Source organism: Notechis scutatus, chromosome 3 (genome assembly GCF_049901735.1).
Source record: "Notechis scutatus isolate UNSWTSFEM ecotype Mainland chromosome 3, rNotScu1.2, whole genome shotgun sequence".
Lineage (NCBI taxonomy): Eukaryota > Metazoa > Chordata > Lepidosauria > Squamata > Elapidae > Notechis > Notechis scutatus.
Genome location: NC_142011.1, coordinates 108,821,095 through 108,841,192, shown reverse-complemented (window position 1 = coordinate 108,841,192; position 20,098 = coordinate 108,821,095). Strand labels below are relative to the sequence as shown.

The 20,098-nt window shown below is 35.6% G+C and overlaps 1 protein-coding gene across 5 annotated transcripts in view; it reads left to right on the top strand.

Annotated features, from left to right (window-relative positions):
• Nucleotides 1–20,098, top strand: part of PRRC2C (proline rich coiled-coil 2C) — a 78,299-nt gene that overhangs the window by 31,091 nt on the left and 27,110 nt on the right. For all 5 annotated transcript variants that reach the window (XM_087960937.1, XM_087960940.1, XM_087960938.1 and 2 more), the window contains exons 17-23: nucleotides 3,878–4,080; nucleotides 4,404–4,558; nucleotides 5,333–5,681; nucleotides 6,199–6,284; nucleotides 15,456–15,641; nucleotides 16,630–16,881; nucleotides 18,340–18,429. In XM_087960937.1, the coding sequence (XP_087817063.1) occupies nucleotides 3,878–4,080; nucleotides 4,404–4,558; nucleotides 5,333–5,681; nucleotides 6,199–6,284; nucleotides 15,456–15,641; nucleotides 16,630–16,881; nucleotides 18,340–18,429 (1,321 nt within the window). The remainder of the gene's footprint in view (nucleotides 1–3,877; nucleotides 4,081–4,403; nucleotides 4,559–5,332; nucleotides 5,682–6,198; nucleotides 6,285–15,455; nucleotides 15,642–16,629; nucleotides 16,882–18,339; nucleotides 18,430–20,098) is intronic.

Below are 20,098 nucleotides of genomic sequence, written 5' to 3'. Positions count from 1 at the left end.
CACAGCTAAGAAAAGAGGGCTGTTTCAAAGGCTGCTTCTTGGCAAGCGTGCTAATGATGATTAACAGGCGTGGCTCACAGCAGGCAGGGAAGCTCCCCGTAAATCCCGAACCAGTAGTTAACCCTGTCATATCCCACCCCTGGGTAGAAGTTGAAACAGTTTATGTCCAGGATATGAGGGTTCCAGATATTTTCACAGCCCTCCTTCTGGCTTGTGCAGGATATAGGTCAGTGGACGGCAGGTTGGTAGTAGTTGTTTTTCTGCCGTTCTAATTATCCATTGAAGTCTGTGTTTGTCTTGTTTGGTTGCAGAGCCAAACCAGACAGTTATAGAGGTGCAGATGATAGACTCAATAATTACTCTGTAGAACTGTATCAGCAGCTTCTTGGGCAGCCTGAGCTTTCTGAGTTGGCACAGGAAGAACGTTCTTTGTTGTGCTTTTTTGATAACATATTTGATGTTTAAGTCTTGAGATGTTATAGAACCTAGATTTAATTAAATGATTTTAATTTTAAATTATTTTTTAAAAATAGTAGGTTAATGCTTCAAATTTTGATTCATAGGTATTTCAGAACATGAAGGAGCATGAATACAGCACTTGACTAACTCACTTTGCAGCCACATCTGTTTCCCAGGTTATGCGGTTGCAATGGAATTCTCAACACAGCAGCTGTACAACCTTGAGGACAGATATTGTCGCATCTGTTTAATGAGTTGTAGACATTCTGTGTTCACGTTTCAAGGCTTCTAGCTCTTTAAAAGAAACATGAATCCAAACTTGCACAGCTCTGAAAGTTATTTCCATTTAAAAGATAGGAATAGGGAAATTGTTGTTATAGGGCTGTGATGGCAAACCTATGGCACGCATACCACAGGTGGCACGCAGAGCCATTTGTGCGAGCATGTGAGCCCCAATCAAACTTACCTCACTGGGCATGCACGTGCCTCCCAGCTTATTTTTGGCCCGTTTGAGGCCTTTTTCGGCCTCCCAGAGGCCCAAGGGAAGCCTCTGCAGCCTTTGGAGGTCGAAAAACAGGCCTGTTTCGTCAGTTTCTGTATTTCTGGAAATACCGGAAGTGATGAAACAGGCCCATTTTTCAGCCTCCAAAGGCCGCAGAGGCTTCCCTTGAGCCTCTGGAAGGCCTCAAACAGGCCGAATTAAGCTGGGAAGCGCGCGCATGCCCAGTGCAGGTAAGGGGGCTTGGGGGGGCACGCACATTGTCTTCTGAGCATGCATGCAATTTTCAGCACAGGAGCCCAAAAAGGTTAGCCACCACTGTTATAGGGCATATTTCTAAGAGGGAGGGGAAATTGATAAGAGATAAATTTACTGCAGTTAAAGCCAGCATCATAAGGGTCAGAATAATCCTTTCTCTCTCAGTTTCTTTTCTTATAGTTTCTTGGAAGTTGACAGCTGAAAATGCCTGATAATATTTGATCTCTTGCATAGTTAGTCCTTAACTGATGATCATAATGGAGCCTGCCTATTACAGTTGGAAGTCACAATGGCTATTAAGTGAAGCAACCATGTGATTATCTCACTTATGATCCTCCATTTTTCTGTTCCTGATGTGGTTGTTAAAGCACAGGATGCAGGGGGCCTGGGGGAAGCCCTGGGAGACCTAGCACAGACCCTGCCCTAGGCCTCCCCTGCTCCCTGAGGTATCCCCTGTTTCACTTTCTGCCCCGATAGGTACCCACAGTCCTGTTTCCCATCCCACTGGGCCCCACAACTTCCTCTTCACCCCATGTCACTCATCTCACACCCTTCAAAGAGCTCCAGGGCTCGCATTAAGGAAGCAGAACAGGCTGTGCAATTCCTGGGCCACATGGCATGATCTCAGAAGTGTCTGCCATTTTCAGAGGATTGCACCAGGCATTATTTTTATTCAGAAATGATGAGCCTGTTCTGTTTTGCTAATGTTGAAAGCTCTTGCTAACAGATTCCTCTTTGGAACAGGTAGATATATTTAAATTTCATGCTATCATCACTTGAATTGCAGCCATAGGAAAACATTGGCTCAGGATAAAAGAGGCAGCCTGATATTTTAAATCAGACTAATTAAGCTTTCTCAGAATCCGTGAACTTTCAGGCTGAGTACATTCTTTGCAAAAAAAAAAAAACCTCATTTTTTTTAGAAGATGTTTTTTTCTGTCTATGCACTTTTTGTGCACCTTCATTTTGGCACACTTAGAGGCAAAATAATGGAACCAAAGAATCCCTTTGGTTAACTTTACCATATTTTCCACTTTAATAAGGACACAAAGAAATTACTTTCCCAAAATTAATAATTTTGGACAAAACCAAGACAGACATTTTGATCTTAGAGACCCATTTCACCTGGAAGTATGTTGGAATAAATTAATAAGAATCTGCCTGGGGTTTTGTTTGTTTTTTTAAAAGCACTGCCATTTGTTAACTTCTGCCATATTAAGGAGGTTTTTTTCAATTTTGTGTAAAACTGGTTACATAAATCTTTTGTGCATTTTTATGAAAAGACAAAGCCTATAAAACTGCATTATTTTTTATATCAGGTAAATGTAAGAAAGCACTGTAAGAAAGCACTGGCTTGAAATATTTTTTTAAAGTGAAAGGTTGTGCTAACCAAATTCAGTATTTAATCATTGTCATTCTGTATGTTTTAAGCTACAATCCATATATTTTGTGATCCATAGAATGGTTAAGGCACTACAGCATATTTTAATGGTGATTATGTATTGTAAACATGTATGAAAGATTTGTGTTTATACTGTGGCTATAATTCTAAACAGAACTAATTCAATTCAAAAATTGTTAGACAGGAAAATAGATGTTTTCATTTGCATGCTTTCCCCCTTTTTATGTTGTTGCTACACCTGTTTGGATTAATTGCACACAAAACATTTCTGAATAAAAAAATGCACAAATCTTAATTTGAAAAGTAAAATTTGTTGTCAAATAAGGACAGATATTCCTCTATAGTTGGAAGTCAATTCCTTCCTCCTTATCTCTCCACTCCAAAATCTTGGGCATGTGTTGAAAGAAACTTTTTGCATTTGTCAAGAAAGGACAAAATAGACTTACTGTAGTACAGGTACCGTAGTCCACCACTTATAATGACAATTGGACTTGGAATCTTGGTCATCGAGCAAAGCAGTTATTAAGTGAGACTCCATGTGACCTCTTCATGCAATGACTGCAATCCCAGCTCTCCCAGTTGTGGTCATTAAGTATAATGTGGGTTGTTAAGCAGGGCATTGGGTAGAGGGCCCGGATCTCCTGGACTTTGTGAGGTGGGAGAGAAATCCCTCGGTGTGCTGAAGGAACAGACCTCAGAACTAGCGAAAATGTTAATAAATGCCATTGTTTTTGGAGGCTCAAAATCCTGGTGTTCGCTAGCATTTTCACTAGATTTGAGGTCTGTTCCTCCAGGCTCCAATAGGCTTTCCTGTTCCTGTATGGGGGCGGGGAGGGGAAATCCCTTGGCATGCTGTGAACATACCTCAAATCCAGCATCACCTGTGCTTGTAACCTTCCCTGCTGTCTTCCCCATTGACTTTCTGGAGAAGCTGCCAGAGAAGACTCTAAATGGCATTCACTTGATCACAGGGCACTTGGCAACGTGTCATAAATGTGAATAGGTTACCAAGTGCCCAAATTGTGGCCATGTAATGGAAGAGGTGCAACATTTTACAGTGTCCCAAGCACCCATTCTGAGGCTGTTGTGACTGCATTAAGCAACCATAAGTTGAGGTCTACCTGTACGTAAAATGAGGCATGAGGAATTAAAATATGGACAATGTTCCATAATGTGCTAGATGCCGTTATTTCTTCCAATCCTGTGCTTTAACTAATTATTTATTATTGCTAAATTAATCGGTCCTGTTTCTTGTACAGACCATTTGAAGAACCGATCCCTGTTGTGATTAGCACTGAATCAGTAAGCAGCAATTTGCATCAGGAGGAAAACGGTAACAGTGCTGCTGTGTCAAAAGGTTCCAAAGATAGCAACAAGAAGCGGGAAGAGACCAAGTCTGGCCCAAAGAAACCCAAAGAGAAAGTGGATGCAATCTCTCAGTTTGATCTTAATAACTATGCAAGTATGTACTTGGAAAATCTCTGTAAGACACTTAAGATTCATAAATGCTCCATTCCTGGAGATTTTCAGGAAAAGATTGGATAGCCATTTATCCACAATCGTGTGAGAATTCTAGCACTTGGCAACGGGTTGGGCTAGAAGACTTCCAAGATACTTCCAATTCTTTGATTGTATGTAATGCTTTCTTCATGAAACATCAAGTGGAGTAGTTGTATTGGGGGAGGGGGGTCCTTTCCCCTGAATAAATTAAACATATGATAATGACCATTGCTTTAAATTGGTGCCTAGGTATAGGTCTGATTAAAATTTGGACTTCCTTTATAGGTGTTGTCATTATTGATGACCATCCTGAAGTAACTGTAATCGAAGATTCCCAATCCAGCTTGAACAATGATGGTTTTACTGAAGTAGTGTCAAAAAAACAGCAAAAACGTTTGCAAGATGAAGAACGTAGAAAAAAGGAAGAACAAACAGTGCAGGTTTGAGATCATGCATAGCATTATTGTTTCTTATAGAAAGAAGTATTGATTTGAATTATATCTGGTTACTGAGATAATTTCAGTTACACTCTGCACATTCTTTAGTCACTGCAAAATAATTGTGATTTACTCCATTTTGTGATGTCCTGTTCTATTTAGAATCTTACAGGAGAAGTTGATCTCATACTCTAAATGATTTATATAATGAATACATTTGATCACTTACTATCCCTCACCACATATTGGGTATTCTGTGGCTCTTCAGTTGTTGCTGAACTACAACTACTTGCATATATCTTACTATGATTCATATTCCTTGGAGTTGAAATTGAGAGACATCTAGAGTAAATGGTGCTCAGGCATCTATTCTACTTGAAATTAATGCCAACATTTCCCGGAACATTTTTCCTTGCAGGCCATAAGAATTACCATACTGGATCCAGTTGTGGGGCTAACTAGTTCAATATTCTGTTAAATCATCAACATGGTGTTTTTTAAATTATTTATTTGTATGCAATGCCTGAGTCCAGGTTATTCATCATTATCTGATAGATAGTTGATAAAATGGCCATGGCAAAAATCTTACACTTGTAGGAAGGAATATCTCATCAGTCTGCTTGTGCTATATAAATTCATCTAATCATTTTTTTAACCATCAGTCCAACATATTCCCTGAATTAATTCGATCATTTGGAAAACATTGTTTTGTCATTTAAGCATTTCAATTTCATCTTTCCCTAGTGGATCATCTCTCAACAGTATTTTCTTTCTCAGGTCTGGACCAAAAAGAATTCAAATGAAAAAGGAAGATGCACAAGTTCTAAGCTACCGCCCAGGTTTGCCAAAAAACAACAACAGGCAACTGCAGCGGCGGCGGCTGCAGCTGCTGCTCAACAAGGTCAGGCTCAACCACAAGTCCCATTGCAAGGTGTATCTCAGATTCCAAGTCCACAAACTTCAGTTCAGGCACAAACACCAGCAACTTGTGCATTGAACATCTGTACAGACTATGCAGGAACAAGCAAAACTCTGCAGAATGCAGCTTCCCATAATGCTGTAGGAACTGAATTTTGGGATAATAAAGTACCCCCTACAAGTGTCCTCAATGACATCTCTAAAAAATGTAAGCAGAGACCTTTTTTCCATCTAGCTACATATACAAGAAAAGAAAAATGTGTACTTTAAGGTGTTGAATTAACTTATCTCCCTGGGCTTTTCAATTTCTCTCAATATGAAAAATTGAGCCCTTCATATGATATTGTTATGTGTAAAAATTAGATCTTAAAAGCTAATTAGATCTTAAAAGCTGCATAGTTCAGCCACACACTCTTAAAATCTGTATCGTCTATTCCTTTTTTTTCTGACTCTTCCAAAGGTTACCGTATCTACCACTATATGTGAATATTGCCCAAAATACAATAGGAGCTGCTTTACTACTTTAACATGCTGTGTTTCTCCACTTTTTTCTGGATCAATTCCAGAAATTTTTGTTCTTCAGCTATACATTGTAGTAAGAAATTTGTTTTCCAAATGTCCTGAGCTCAACTGTATGGGAGGTAGCTTTAAACCACTTTTCAGAACTTTTGCTAATATGTTTTCCTTTCAAAAATTCTGATTTACTTTATTCTTGGAACTTTTAGTGGGGCCTATTAGTCCTCCACAGCCACCTTCTGTCAGTGCATGGAATAAGCCTTTGACATCATTTGGATCAGCTACTTCACCAGAGGTATGGAAATATATAGCTTGAATTTTGATTTAAAACTTGCCGTTGTGTGTGTGTGTGTGTGTGTGTGTGTGTGTGTGTGTTGTGTGTGTGTGTGTGTGTGTGTGTATATATATATATATATATAAAATATATATATATATATATATATATATAAATATATAAATATATATATATAAACTTGTATCTAAATAATATATTAGAAGCTATATTTTGGACATGTTTCAGTTTAAAAAAATGTTGTGTTGCATCCACTCTGTAATGGAATGGTTTCTTACCAATTTGCTATAGATGTATATGTACATATACATATACATCTCCAGTTACAACAAATTGGACACCTATAGTTTTGCTTTTTCTCTCTCTTTGGATACAACAAATCATTTGAAGAGAGATAGGCCCAGACAAATCCAGGCAGATATATCCATATAGAAAGGGATGGATATATGAAGTAGAAAACAGAAGGCTGTGTTTACTGAACAAAGTTCTATTGACATGAATAGGGAAAAAAACTCCTTGCAGACATATAGCTAGAAATATGTGGAAAGCACTCCTAGAGGACTTTAAAACAATCCCAGCCATTTTTTCAGCAAAGGATCTTGCATTCAAATCAGAGGAACTAACATGCTGAAAGGGTAAAAGCTTTCTCCCTGACAAAGAATCTGTGATTTCTGCTGAGAATACGAAGCCATTTCCTTGCTTTTTTTTTCTAGGATGCTTTTGTTCCTCATAATTAATTGAATAATGATTAGAGTTAACTGTTTCATTCACTTGTATAAAAGAAAAGTGACACAAAAGGTACCTGAAAGTATCTTTTCTAACACAAAGGTGTATGTTAAGACCTGATGGATACAGATTCATCTTGTTTCATTTTTTAATAATAATTTTAAATACACAAAATTCAGTTAGCTAGTTCTGTTACAGCATAATAAATCCTTCATAATACGTTAGAAGTGTACTAATACAGGGAGTCCTCCTACTTCCAACCATTCGTTTAGTGATTGTTCAAAGTTACAGCAGCACTGAAAAAACTGAACTATGACCAGTTTTCAAACTTAAGATTGTTGCAACATCCTTATGGTCATGTGTTCAAAATTTGGATGCTTGGCAATTGGCATGTATTTATGACAGTTTGCAGTATCCCAAAGTCATGTGATCAACTTTGGCTACCTTCTGACAAGCAAAGTCAAGGCTTGTTGGAAGTCAGATTCATTTAACAATCATTAGTAACTTAACTGTTAACTTGTTGAAAGACAGGTTGTACTATGGGACAAAATTCAACAAAAGTCAAAGACTATCTGTAATGGATAGTGTCAACTAATACAGTGCTCAGGGTTTCTCTTTAACAGTCTATTTTCTAACCTATTTTTAAAGCATCTAGAATGCATCTAGAAGCAAAATCCGATTAAGTGCTGATAGTCCTCAACCTACAACCACAGTTGAGTCCAAATTTTTCTTTTTTTTTTAAAGTTTTAAAAACAATTTTATTTACAAATTTAAAAACGTACAATTTCAAAAATACAGGAACAATAATATGTGAATAACACATAATTCTTTACATTTGTTATCGAATTTGGTAAGTCCTAAAAATCATTATTGGCTAGTACTAGTCACATCTTTACTCATTATCCTAAGCGCTAAATAATTCACAAGATACTCTATTTTCATGTTGGTTTATAACTACTCTTCTATTACGAATACATTCATGTTTTTTAACTAGTAAACAAAAAAATATTATAAATGGCTAATAATAATAGTAGTAACAGAGAAAAGAAGGTTTAAAACCATTAATTGTTTTTATATATTTAATATAATATAAACCGCTGAATATAATTTGTATCTTAGGTTCATTTACATGTTTCCCCTTTTATTGTCTACCCACTTATATCATTTATCCCATATCCGGTAGTAATCTGTATCCTCCTTCCCATTAATTTTAAGTGTAAGCCTCTCCAATTGGGCACACTTATATGTTTTCTGAATAGCAACCTGTATTGGTGGTACATTTGGGTTTTTCCAATATTGTGCTAGTGAAATACGTGCCGCAGTTAATAAATGAATGGTCAGATATTTTACTTTAGCGGGGTAGTCCCCTTTGATCATTCCCAACAAAAATAATTCCGGTTTCCACTCCAGCCCACACTCTATAATTTCTTCTATCCACGTTTTTATTTTTAACCAATATTTCTTTATCTCAGGACAAAATTTCCCTTTACATTTCCAACAGCAAGGATTGGCTGTCAGAAATATTTTGGCCAGTCTAGAGGGTGCCAGATGCCATCTGTACATCATTTTGTATAGATTCTCCTTGTGTGCTACTGATTTGGTTAGTGTCAGGTTTTTCTGCCAGATTTCTTCCCAGACATCCAGATCAATACTATAACCAAATTTTTTTTCCCAAGCTAACATGGGACCTTTCACAATTTTCTCGGCCATTTCATATTCTAGTAAATAATTATATAATTTGGAAATCAAACTTTTCTCAGGGTTTAAAAGTATTTTATCTAAATATGTGTCTTTTACCTCAATTCCATATTCCTTTACGTCTTTGTTGTATCTCAGCTTTATTTGAAAATATGACCAATTATCAATAACTATCTCTTGTGATTCTAGTTCCTGTTTCGTTTTAATTCTTCCCTCACTATCTAATATTTGGTAATATTTAAGTTTTTTACTAATGTCCATAGTATTTAAGTGAAACGTTGCCTCCATCGTTGAAAACCACCTCGGGATTTTAGTATAATGATTCTTTATATCAGTCCAAATTTTAATTAAAGACTTTCGGAATACATGTCTAGTAAAATATAGATTATTTTTACTATTCGGGTTCCATAAAAATGCATGCCAACCTCGCTGTAAATCATGTCACTCCAATTGTAAAATCCTAGTATTCCTTAAATCAATCCAATCTTTTATCCACACTAATGCCACTGCTCTATAACATATCTCCCAGACAGGTAGTCCGAATCTACCCCTGCATTTATTATCTTGTAAATAAGCTTTTTTTATCCTTGTTTTTTTCTTTGCCCAGATAAATTTCATCACAATTTTATCTAAATCTTTTTTCGTCCAGTAATATTGGAATTGTTTGAAACAAATATAATATTTTAGGTAGAACATTCATTTTGATTGTTGCTATTCTACCTAATAATGAAATTTGCATCTTATTCCAATTTTCCAAGTCCTTTTCAGTCTGTTTCAGTAATTTAGTATAATTACCCTCTCGCAGATTTAATGTTCTAGCTCTTAACCAAATTCCTAAATATTTAATTTTAATTTACAATTTGTAATCTTGTCTTTTCTTCCAGTTTTTTTTTTTTTTTTTACTATTTGTTATGTTTTTAACTAGCATTTTGGTTTTTTCCTTATTGATTTTTAATCCTGCTAATTTACCGAATTTATTTCATTTAGTAGAGCTGGTCCTGAGTCTATTGGATCTTCTATGACAAAAACCATATCATCTGCGAAGGCTTATAATTTATATTCTTGATTTTTTTATTTTAATTCCTTTAATTTCTTTATTTAATCTAATTCTGTCCAGCAAAGTTTCCAAAATTGTTATAAAAAGCAGAGCTGAAAGCGGACATCCCTGTCTGACCCCCTTCCTTATCTTCAATGATTTGGTAATTTCTCCATTTAATAATACATTGGCCTTTTGTGTGGCATAGATTGCCTTCAACATTTTTACAAAATTAGCTCCCAAATCCATCAGATTAATCTGCTTTTTCATAAAGTCCCAGTTTAAGTTATCAAAGGCCTTTTGTGCATCCAGGAAGACCAAGGTCACTTGGCTTCCTGGATGCTTTTCATAATATTCCAATATGTCTATTATTGTTCTTGTGTTATATCTGATCTGCCTCGTGGGAAGAAATCCATTTTGATCCGGGTAAAATTTATTACTGAGTATTTTCTTTAATCTTTCCGCCATTACCGCCATAAAAATTTTGTAATCTGAATTTAAAAGGGATATTAGTCTGTAATTCTTTGTTTGATTGGCATCTGTACCCTCTTTCGGAATCAATGTTATGTATGCTTCCTTCCAAGATTCTGGTATTTTGGCTTCCAGTAATACCCCATTGCAAACCTCTAATAGCATTATCTCTAGTATATCACCTATCTCTTTATATAGCTCATTTGGTAGCCCATCTGGGCCTGGCATTTTGTTTCTTTTTTGTTTTTGAATTGCCGCCTTTAGCTCATCTAAAGTTATTTCTTTATTCAGCATCTCTTTTTTATCCTCTGATATTGGATAGAGAGTTCCTTCTTTCAAATATTCTTCTATTTTATTTAAATCAACTACTCTTGTTTGTAAAGGTCTTCGAAGTACTCTCTTACAATTTCCTTTTTTTTCTCCTGATCTGTCTCTATTATTCCATTTTTATCCTGTAATTGATATATCGTTCTTTTCTGATTTTCTTTTCTTAATTTATATGCCAGCCACCTTCCAGGTTTATTTGCATGTTCGAAATAATTTTGTTTCCTCTTGATCTAAAATATTCATCTCATGTTTAACTAATGCTAGTTCATTTCTAATATGCTCGTCTCCCGGGGTTTCCATTTGCTTATTTTCCAATTTCTCTATTCTTTTTGTTAGGGCTTTTTGCTTTTCCTCTCTTTCTTTGTTTCTATTTGCTATATAAGCTATTGATATTCCCCTTAAGTATGCCTTCATTGTATAGGTTCTGCAATGAGGTATCCTGCTTTTTATTAAATTTTAAAAAACTAATCAATTCTTCCCTAACTTTTTGAATATATTCTTCTTTCAGTTCTTGGGAATTAAGTGTCCATCTACCTTTTTTTATAATGACTGTTTTTCCAAACTATCTGTATCGGGTTGTGATCTGCCCATGTGTTAGCCAAAATTTTTATGTCCTGAATCTCTTTGTATAGCTCGCTATTTACCCAGGCCATACCTATCCTGGACCATGATTTGTGTGGGCTGGAGTAGAAAGTGAACTATGATATTCCTGGGTTCCTTTTTCTCCACGCATCCACTAATTCTAATTCTTCGACTATCTCTATAAATTTCTTAGGCAATGTATTCCGTTTCTTATATTGTCTTTGTTCACAAGCATTATCTTGTCTATTATCTGTTATTGCATTATAGTCTCCTATAATATAAATTCTTGGGTTTCCAAATTCTATTATTTTTTCATATAAGCTTTTGTAAAATTCACTCTGGTTTTTGTTAGGGGCATATATCCCCACTAATGTCTTTTTATTTTGCATTACCACCTCTACCATTACTATTCTTCCCAATTCATCTTTATAAATCAATTCTGAGGCTATATCTTCTTTTATATATAATACTACGCCTCTTTTTTTCTTTTTCGCCAGTGTTGCATACATTTTCCCCAACTTTTTATTTAATAAGTACCCTTTATCTCTCTTCTTTATATGAACTTCTTGAATACATATTATATCCGCTTTTTGTTTTTCTAACTTAAAAAATATTCTTTTTCTCTTAGCTGGGTCATTTAACCCATTAATATTTATAGATATCAAATTCACTCCTTTATCCATTCCTTTCTTACTTCTATCCCTCGATATTTTTACCCGTCGTTTGACTTCTCGTCCTCACTCCTATTTCTTCTCTTCCCAACGTCTCATCTCCTTCCCTCTCCTTCTCCCTCCCCCTGTTTCTAGATTGTAGTTCTTCTTGGCTCGGAATTTCATGATCATCCCTGCTGCTCAGTTCTTCCTCTATTCCTCCGATTTGGTCAAAGAATTCTTGAGCTTTGGTTCGGTTATCTATTCTCACCCTTTTTTCCTTCCATATTGCTAGTATACCCTCTGGGGTAATCCATCTAAAAGATACATTTTTTTGTTTAAGTAATTCGTGAGAAATCGATAGTCTGTTTGCGAATTCTCCTCGGCACCTGTTTTAGAACAATCACTTCTCTATCTTTGTATTTTATTCCTTCATCTCTCATAACTCTATAAATTATATCCTTCACTCGCCTCCTTGCGAATCTAATATACACTTCTCTGGGGAGTCTATGCCATCTCGCGTAACTCGTGTACACACTGTATATGTCGTTCAGCTCATTTACCATCTCACCCCTATCTCTGTTCAAAAGCTCCGCCAACATCTCCGCCATCACCAACGGTAAGTTCTCTCCCCTCTCTTCCTCCACGGTCTGGAATCTAAGATAATAGGAGGCCTTGTCCATCTCAAGATGAGTCATGGTCTCATTGGTCTCTTTATTCTGCTCCTTAATTTGTTCCATGCCTTCCAACTTCTTTTCCGTTTGATTAGCTTGTTTTTCAATCGCTTTAATCTTCTCTTCGTTTATTTTAATCAATTCTTAGATCTGGCCTATCTTTCCATCCAAAATTTTTGACTTCAAGTCTCATTTCCCCTGACTCATTTTTTAATTCTTCTTTCATTATTTCTCTTTCTACTTTGCTTTCCATATGGTTTTGGACATCGATTCCTGCAATGTCAACATCATATTTTGGATAGTTAAGAATGTGGTTTGAACCAATTGTGTGCTGGTTTGGGCTGTGGATTTTTCTGGTGCCAACATCCCTTCAATCGTTTTTTTGGTCGATGTTGCTGTGGAGGTAGATGGTGTTACTGCTGGTGTCGGTTTTCTTCCTACTTTAGTAATGGTGGAAGATGTGCTGGTTATATCTTTAATAATTCTTCGTTGTTTCTCCACTATCTTAGCTATATTCTCCCAAGTCGTATTGCCTACTACCATCAACTTTATCTGTGTTTTACAATTCGATTTTCTCAATTCTCTAAGCTTTTATATTACTGTTTATCTGCTTGGTCTAATTTCTTAACACCGTTAGGCGAGGAGATTCTTATCAGTTACTTAACTATAGTTTCAAACTTTCCAGCCCACTTTACTCATTATTACTCTAATTGTTCACCTCACGTTCTATTAGTATTGTATCTAGTCTTAATGAATTCAATAAATCATCAATTCTTAAATCATCCAACAGGTCAAAAAAAATCATCCAACTATGTTTAAGTATATAACAAATGTTATAACCCCAATTGCTTCTTTAAATTAATTGCTATATTTCAGTTAATATTACCTTAAATATATAATAAGAATTTAAATTTCTGATTAATATTTTTATATATATATATATTTCAATAGTTCACAGTATTTAATATAAAGAGGGTAGGAGAAAGAGAGGGAAAGAACAATTAATTATCTCATCTTTATATTAATCAATATATTAAGATCATTAATCTATAGTCAATCAGATATATGTAAAGAGTGAAAGAAAAGAAAGATATAAAATATACTCCAAAGGGGTTAAATATCACTTACTTAAATTAAAACCTATTTCAAAATAACCAATCAATCTTGTTTTCTTATTAATTAAATATATACAGTAAGTAAATAGAAAATGAGATTATACCGTTCCAATCAATTTTAAAGGAGAAAAAGAGAACAAAACGAACACTCAATGAGAAGAGGATTTACAATCTCCTTTTTCCCAAGTGTTTCCTTAGTTATCCAGTTATATCCAGTAAGAACTTCAAGTCTCAATTCTCAGTTCTCAGTTCAGTCTAGTACCTCTGCCACTTTACTCTGCTCTCCCTGTCACAATGTCTGCCTCCACGAATTGCACTGTCACTCCTCTAATCACTTCCAAAGATTTCAAAGTTTCACAGTTCTTCTCCACAATAGAATACTCTACACGATATGTTCATGTGGCTGGAAATACAAAACTTTCCTCATCAATAGTCACTTTCCTTTTTAAAAGCAATTTTCTGCTTTATCCAGAGCTATGGGTAAACAGCTCAGTCTTGCTGCCACTTTCCCCCTTCCGCTCTGGCGTTTCACACACGTACCAATTACCTTTCAAGTTTATCCATTAATTATAATCCAACATCAATTTCCTTTCGGCCTCGTTCCCGGACTCCAAATTGGATCTCGTCTCTCCGCTTCCTTCTCAAAGTTGTTCCGTCACATCTTCGGGCCAACCTAACTGGCTGACTTCTTTTGCCTTTGCTTCGGGCTCCCTTCTTTACCTCCAGGATTGCAATTCCCACTTCGGCTCCAAGAATTCTTCCTCACTTGAGTGATCCCACCAGGATCTAACTTCACCTCAAACAGCTACCCATGAGCAAAAATCCGATGTAGGAGAGCGGATCAAGGTTCTTCTACCTCGTCATACCGCGACGTCACTGGAAGCCCCAGTCCAAATTTTTCATTGCTAAGCAAGCTGTTGTTAAATGAGTTGAGCCTTCTTTTTTGCTATGGTTGTTAAGTGAATCATTACAGTTGTTAAGTGAATCATGTAGTCATTAAACAAATCTGGCTTCTCCCATTGATTGACTGCTTGTCAAAAGCTCCCTAAAATGGGATTGCAAATAACAGTCCCAGGACCCTGGGAAGTTGCAACCACTGGACATACATGCCAGTTGCCAAGCACGCGTAACTTGATGCCGTGAGTGTGGCGATGCTGCAACAGTCATAAGTGTAAGAACTGGTCATGTCACTTTTTTTAGTACTTCTTGTAACTTTGGTAATTAAATGAACAGTTGTAAGTCAAGGACTACCTATATCTCCCCTTTAAATACTTTTTTAAAAAGAAAATGTGCTTCAAACCTACTGTTTACAACTATTTTTGGACAGTTGACATTGCTATAAAAATATATCTGCATCCCAGAGAGTAAACACTGTCTTATATTGGTTTTACTTATTCTTTTCCACAAGGGGCCTGTACTGGAAAATTATAATGCTTTAACTTGAACTATTTTTTAAATCATTTGTTTCAAATTTAAGCCAATTTGAAAACTGTACAAGGTTACATTAATAAACATACTACTCAATAGTATTACATTGTAATAGCATCTGTAAATTTGGAATTCTTATTTCTCCCTTCTCTGGATTGCTATAAACAATTTAACTTGTATCATTTTACTCTCATGTATAAAGTTGTTCAGTAATTCTACATACAACTCCTGTATAATTAGAAAGATACGATGGGTTTGAAATACTAAAAAATATGATAAAATAGATATTTTGATTGTGGTTATTTTCCCCAACCAGGATATTTTTTGTTGATTTCCATGATTTAACTTGTTAAAATTTAATGAAGTTGTTTTAGGTTATAACTTCTCCAAAATATTTAAATGCTACAATACAACACCAAAGTCTGCTTGAGTTATAATTTTTTTTAAAAGAATGATGCCTTTACTAGGGAACCCCTGCCGGACAGGAAAGTGGAATTGATTTGGGAATAGAAACAATTCAGTTTGGAGCTCCAGCCTCTAGTGGGAGTGATAGTGAAGTTGGGCCAGTTTCAGATAAGACCTCAGAGAAGCTTCTTGAACCAAAAGAACAAAGGCAGAAACAACCACGCGCAGGACCTATAAAAACACAAAAGGTGGGTGAAATTTTCCAATTCTCATCAATTAGAGAGACATCCTGAAACCATTTAAGCCTGCAAGAATTTTTAATAAAATATATAATAAAAGGCTCCATTTCTCATTGGATCTTGGGAAAGAGAAGTTAATGATGAAGTCATTGTAGTGGGGCGAAGGATTGTTGAATTCATACAGTATACAGGATGCCTAAACAGCCAGGACCCATCTTCTGCTACCTTGTTTTAATTTAATACAGGCTTCTCATGTCTAAAAGAATTATCTTCTGTCTTTAACAGAATTTTTACCAGAATTGGGTTTTAGTTGCTTTTTACTGACGTAATAGCCTTCCAAATTACAGATAACTGTCACAGAGGAATTTTACTGAATAAACAAACAGTGTAAGAATTTGGAAGTAGTTGGAACCTAGAATTGTAGATTATAGAACTATATGTCATCAGATCTGTCTTCTCTTCTTCCCATTCTGTTTTTTTATTATTAAAAATTATGTAGCTTTTTACAGTGCTCAGGATTTCACATTTCTGAATGTTTCTAATTTGGTTTGGGTTACTGAAAAACCGAAAACTGAAGAAAACTGAAAACTGAAGTTTCCTTAGAATCAAACAAAATCTGAATCTAATTTGACTTGGCATTTAGAAATCTGTCTGGTGAATTTTTCTACATATGATCTCCCCTCTTCCTTGATAGAACATAGGTAAAAGATAAATTCTCCTTTGAATGATGTTCAATTCCTGATAACTACATAATTATATTCAGGATTTTTTCTGCACTTCTCAATATAGTATGGAGCCTTCAGGTTTTCTGATATGCCAAATATTGAATCCCATCCTGCTTAATGTTTTGGAATCAAGGTAGTTAGGTATTATACAGATACAAATTTTGATAAGCCACAAAAACAACTCAGTGGTTACTGGATTGATTACTTCCATACCTTCTTCTGGAATTCAGCATATACAAATATTTACATTAAATATTGTTAATTATTTTTAGCTTCCAGATATGAATCCAGTAGAAAGCAAAGAATACAAGCCTGGCCCAATTGGGAAAGAGCGATCACTAAAGAACAAAAAAGTAAAGGAGGCACAACAAGGCGATTCTGAGATGCAAGAAAAGTCCAGTGCTAATACAGTCAGAAGCTCAGATCCTATTACTTCTAAAGAAAACAAATCAACTAATGAACTTAGTACAGAAATAGGAACAATGATATCAGTGTCAGCTGCAGAATTTGGAACAACTCAAAAAGTAAGAAAATAGAAGTGCTTATTTCTTCCTGCCCAAATTTTATCAAATACATTCTTTTATGGTGCTTTCTGAAGTGAGAGCATAAGAGAAGTGTAAGACTGTTTTGCTGTGGAAACAATATTGATGTTAGTTGCTTCTCATTTAAAAAAAAAAATAGTAGTTCTCAAATGACAACCATAATTGAGCCTGGCAATTACAGTCCTAAGTCACAGTCATAAAGCAGGTCACATGTGACCAACCGACTTGTTTTCTGATGGTTGTTAAGTTGCTGCAGCGGTTGTTAAGCGAACTTTCGATTCGCTGTGGATTAGTTTTTTGCTAGAAATCAGAAGTAAACACCAGTTTCTGGCAAAATTGTTGTAAATCCTGGTCACATGATCACTGCTGGTTGCAGATGGCCAGAAATGCAAAATGGTTGCTAAGTGCCCAAACTATGATCATAAGACGGGTGTGCATGTGTGATGTCAGAACTTTGAAACCAGGTTGTAAGTAGCTTTTAGGGGTTCTGTAAAAACTTCAAACGTTTGGTAAACTGGGCATAAATTGAAGACCTGCTGTAGTAAGATTTATTACTGCTATTTTCTACTGTTCTACTATTCCTGTAGTAGAAATATCTGTGTAGAAGAATGGATATTGGAGAATGTGTTGCGAGGATTTTGATTCAGTGAAACTAGAATTGCTAGAGCCTAACTCTATAGATGCTTATCCTTTCAGTTATTGGGATGTCCAATTTTTCAAAAGTCTCTTAATCATTTTTTATATTAGTAGTTAAATAACATATGCAGATTACTATAAGAGTCATAATAAATTGGGGCTGGTTTCGTGAAAGACCATTTTTCCATGGACCGGAGGGTGGGGAGAGGAGTGAACAACCCAGATCCCTCTCATGCGCAGTTTACACTAAGGTTGGTGCTCCTATGAGAATACCGTGCCTGATGAGCTGAGATGGAGCTGAGATGGGATGCTTGTGCTGGGGAGCGGCTGCAAATACAGATGAAGCTTCGCTCACTTGCCTGCCGCTCACCTGCAACTGTGTGGCCCAGTTCCTAACAGGCCATGGAGCAGTACTGCTTCATGGCCTGGTGGTTTTAGACCACTGACATAGGGGTATTAGTGTTTTCTATATTTTAAATGAATGGGAATGTTACATTTCCTGCTTAGTGGTTATATGAAATTTAAAATCACGTTTTAGCTTTTTTAAAATTATTGACAGGCTATAGCTCTTTTTATTTACTCTGTAAATGGTAATCAACAAAGGTTTACTTTTTTAAAAATACTGAATATGTAAAGTTAATAGTTAACATATTAAGACTAAACAGTTTTAAGTTAATCTAATAGGGAAATTCAGTTTATGAATTTGAAATTGACAAATTATTCTTTTCTGCTCAAAGTTCAAATCATATTTTTGAGGGAAGTTGCGTATATGACTTAGATAAACTGGTTGAACTTTTTTTACAGGAGTCTGTAACAGACTATACAACACCGTCTTCTCATTCGAGTACAGTGGCAACACACAGTTCAAAGATGGAGGAGGCTTTAGTTACAAATGTAGGTGTATTGTCTCATAGTATAATTCCTCTATTTAATTTTATTTTAAAATTAAATTATTTTACATTTTGGTTATACCTGAAGAAAAATATCATTAAATAAGCTACACTTCTCTTATCTGAGAATAAAATCATGGATTTTAAATAATATTAACATATATACTCCCAATTAAAATATCCTGAAAAACTTGTAAAAAGTGATTAGATATTGAAACGATATCTACAAGATAGATTATGTGCTCTTTGCATATTAAAGTAACATATGTAATACCATGCGGTAAGGAAATCTACACTTATTGGGTTATTAAAGGAATAATTAAGAAATTATACTCATTTGGGGTAATTACATAGTACACTCTTAAATCTGGCACATCCAAAACCAGTGATTTGTGTAAATAACAGATGGATGGATGTTCGGTTGAACACATAGTTATGCATATCCTAGAGCATGTATATACGTAGCCATCCCTTTCTGATTGTGCTGTGTCTCAAATCTTTTTTTCCCCCATGATGTTGGTATCAGTTGCAATAAGACCAATGTCTAGTTTTACATCTTCACACATCCAGCCAAAACGTATTTTCCCCCACTGATCTGACATCCTTGGATTTCATTATTCCAACTTTGCACATTCGAATACAGATGTACATTAGTATTGTTGGGGCAGCAGATTAAGGACTGATACTTAGTTCTGGTATCTTTTCCCAACAATATAGTGCTGGCTCACTCCTGTTCATTTTCCTCCTCAGATTTGTTAACACCTATGTCAAATTACACTCACTAAATATAGGAGGAGGACATTCTCCTTGACTCAGTTTGATGCCTTTCCTACTAAAGTCTTAGAAGGAAGACACAAAGATACCCCATTTGGGCTTAAGGTTTTACTTTTGTAATAAAGAACAAAGGCAATGGGAACTGTTAAACACATGTTATTATATCACATATTTTATACTGTCATGTGGATAGGTTAATAATGTCATTCCATTTCACCAAAATCTAGTACTGTATCAAACTGTAAACTGTGGTTATAAGAAAACAATTACTTACTTTAAAGGATCAAGGTAGCTATATTCCTCTTTTAAAAATGTTACCTATATGAACCATTTTATGATAATGATTATTATATTTTTATCTTGCCTTTTTAAATTATATTTAAAAATATAATTGCCTTTTAAAAATATATGCCAAGGTGGCAAACAAAGCTAATGCTCCTGCCTCCTATATTTCCCATAACATCTCTATGAGGTTGGTTGGGCTGAGAGAGAGTGCCTATCCCAAAGTCACACCCCAGCTGGCTGTCATGCCTAAGGGAAGCCTAGAACTCACCGTCTCTTGGTTTCCAGGCCAAAACCTTTGTCCTTATTCCAAATTCACTAGTTTATAATACTAAGGTGTATGTATGAAATAATGTATTCTTCATTTCTCTTTATCCCACTGTAATATCAGAGCAGTCTACATCCCACCTTTACTGTGAGCTCACCGCACAGCACCCCAATATGATTTTATGCTGGACCTAGACAAAACCTGGAGAAGCAGAGAATATTTGATTTTGATATACAAATAAACATAACTAATATTTCATACCTCCACTACATTGAACATTTACCACCCCTAATATTTTTATTGTCCACCACATAGAAGGACTTTCACAGTCAATCGTCTTAACATTGAT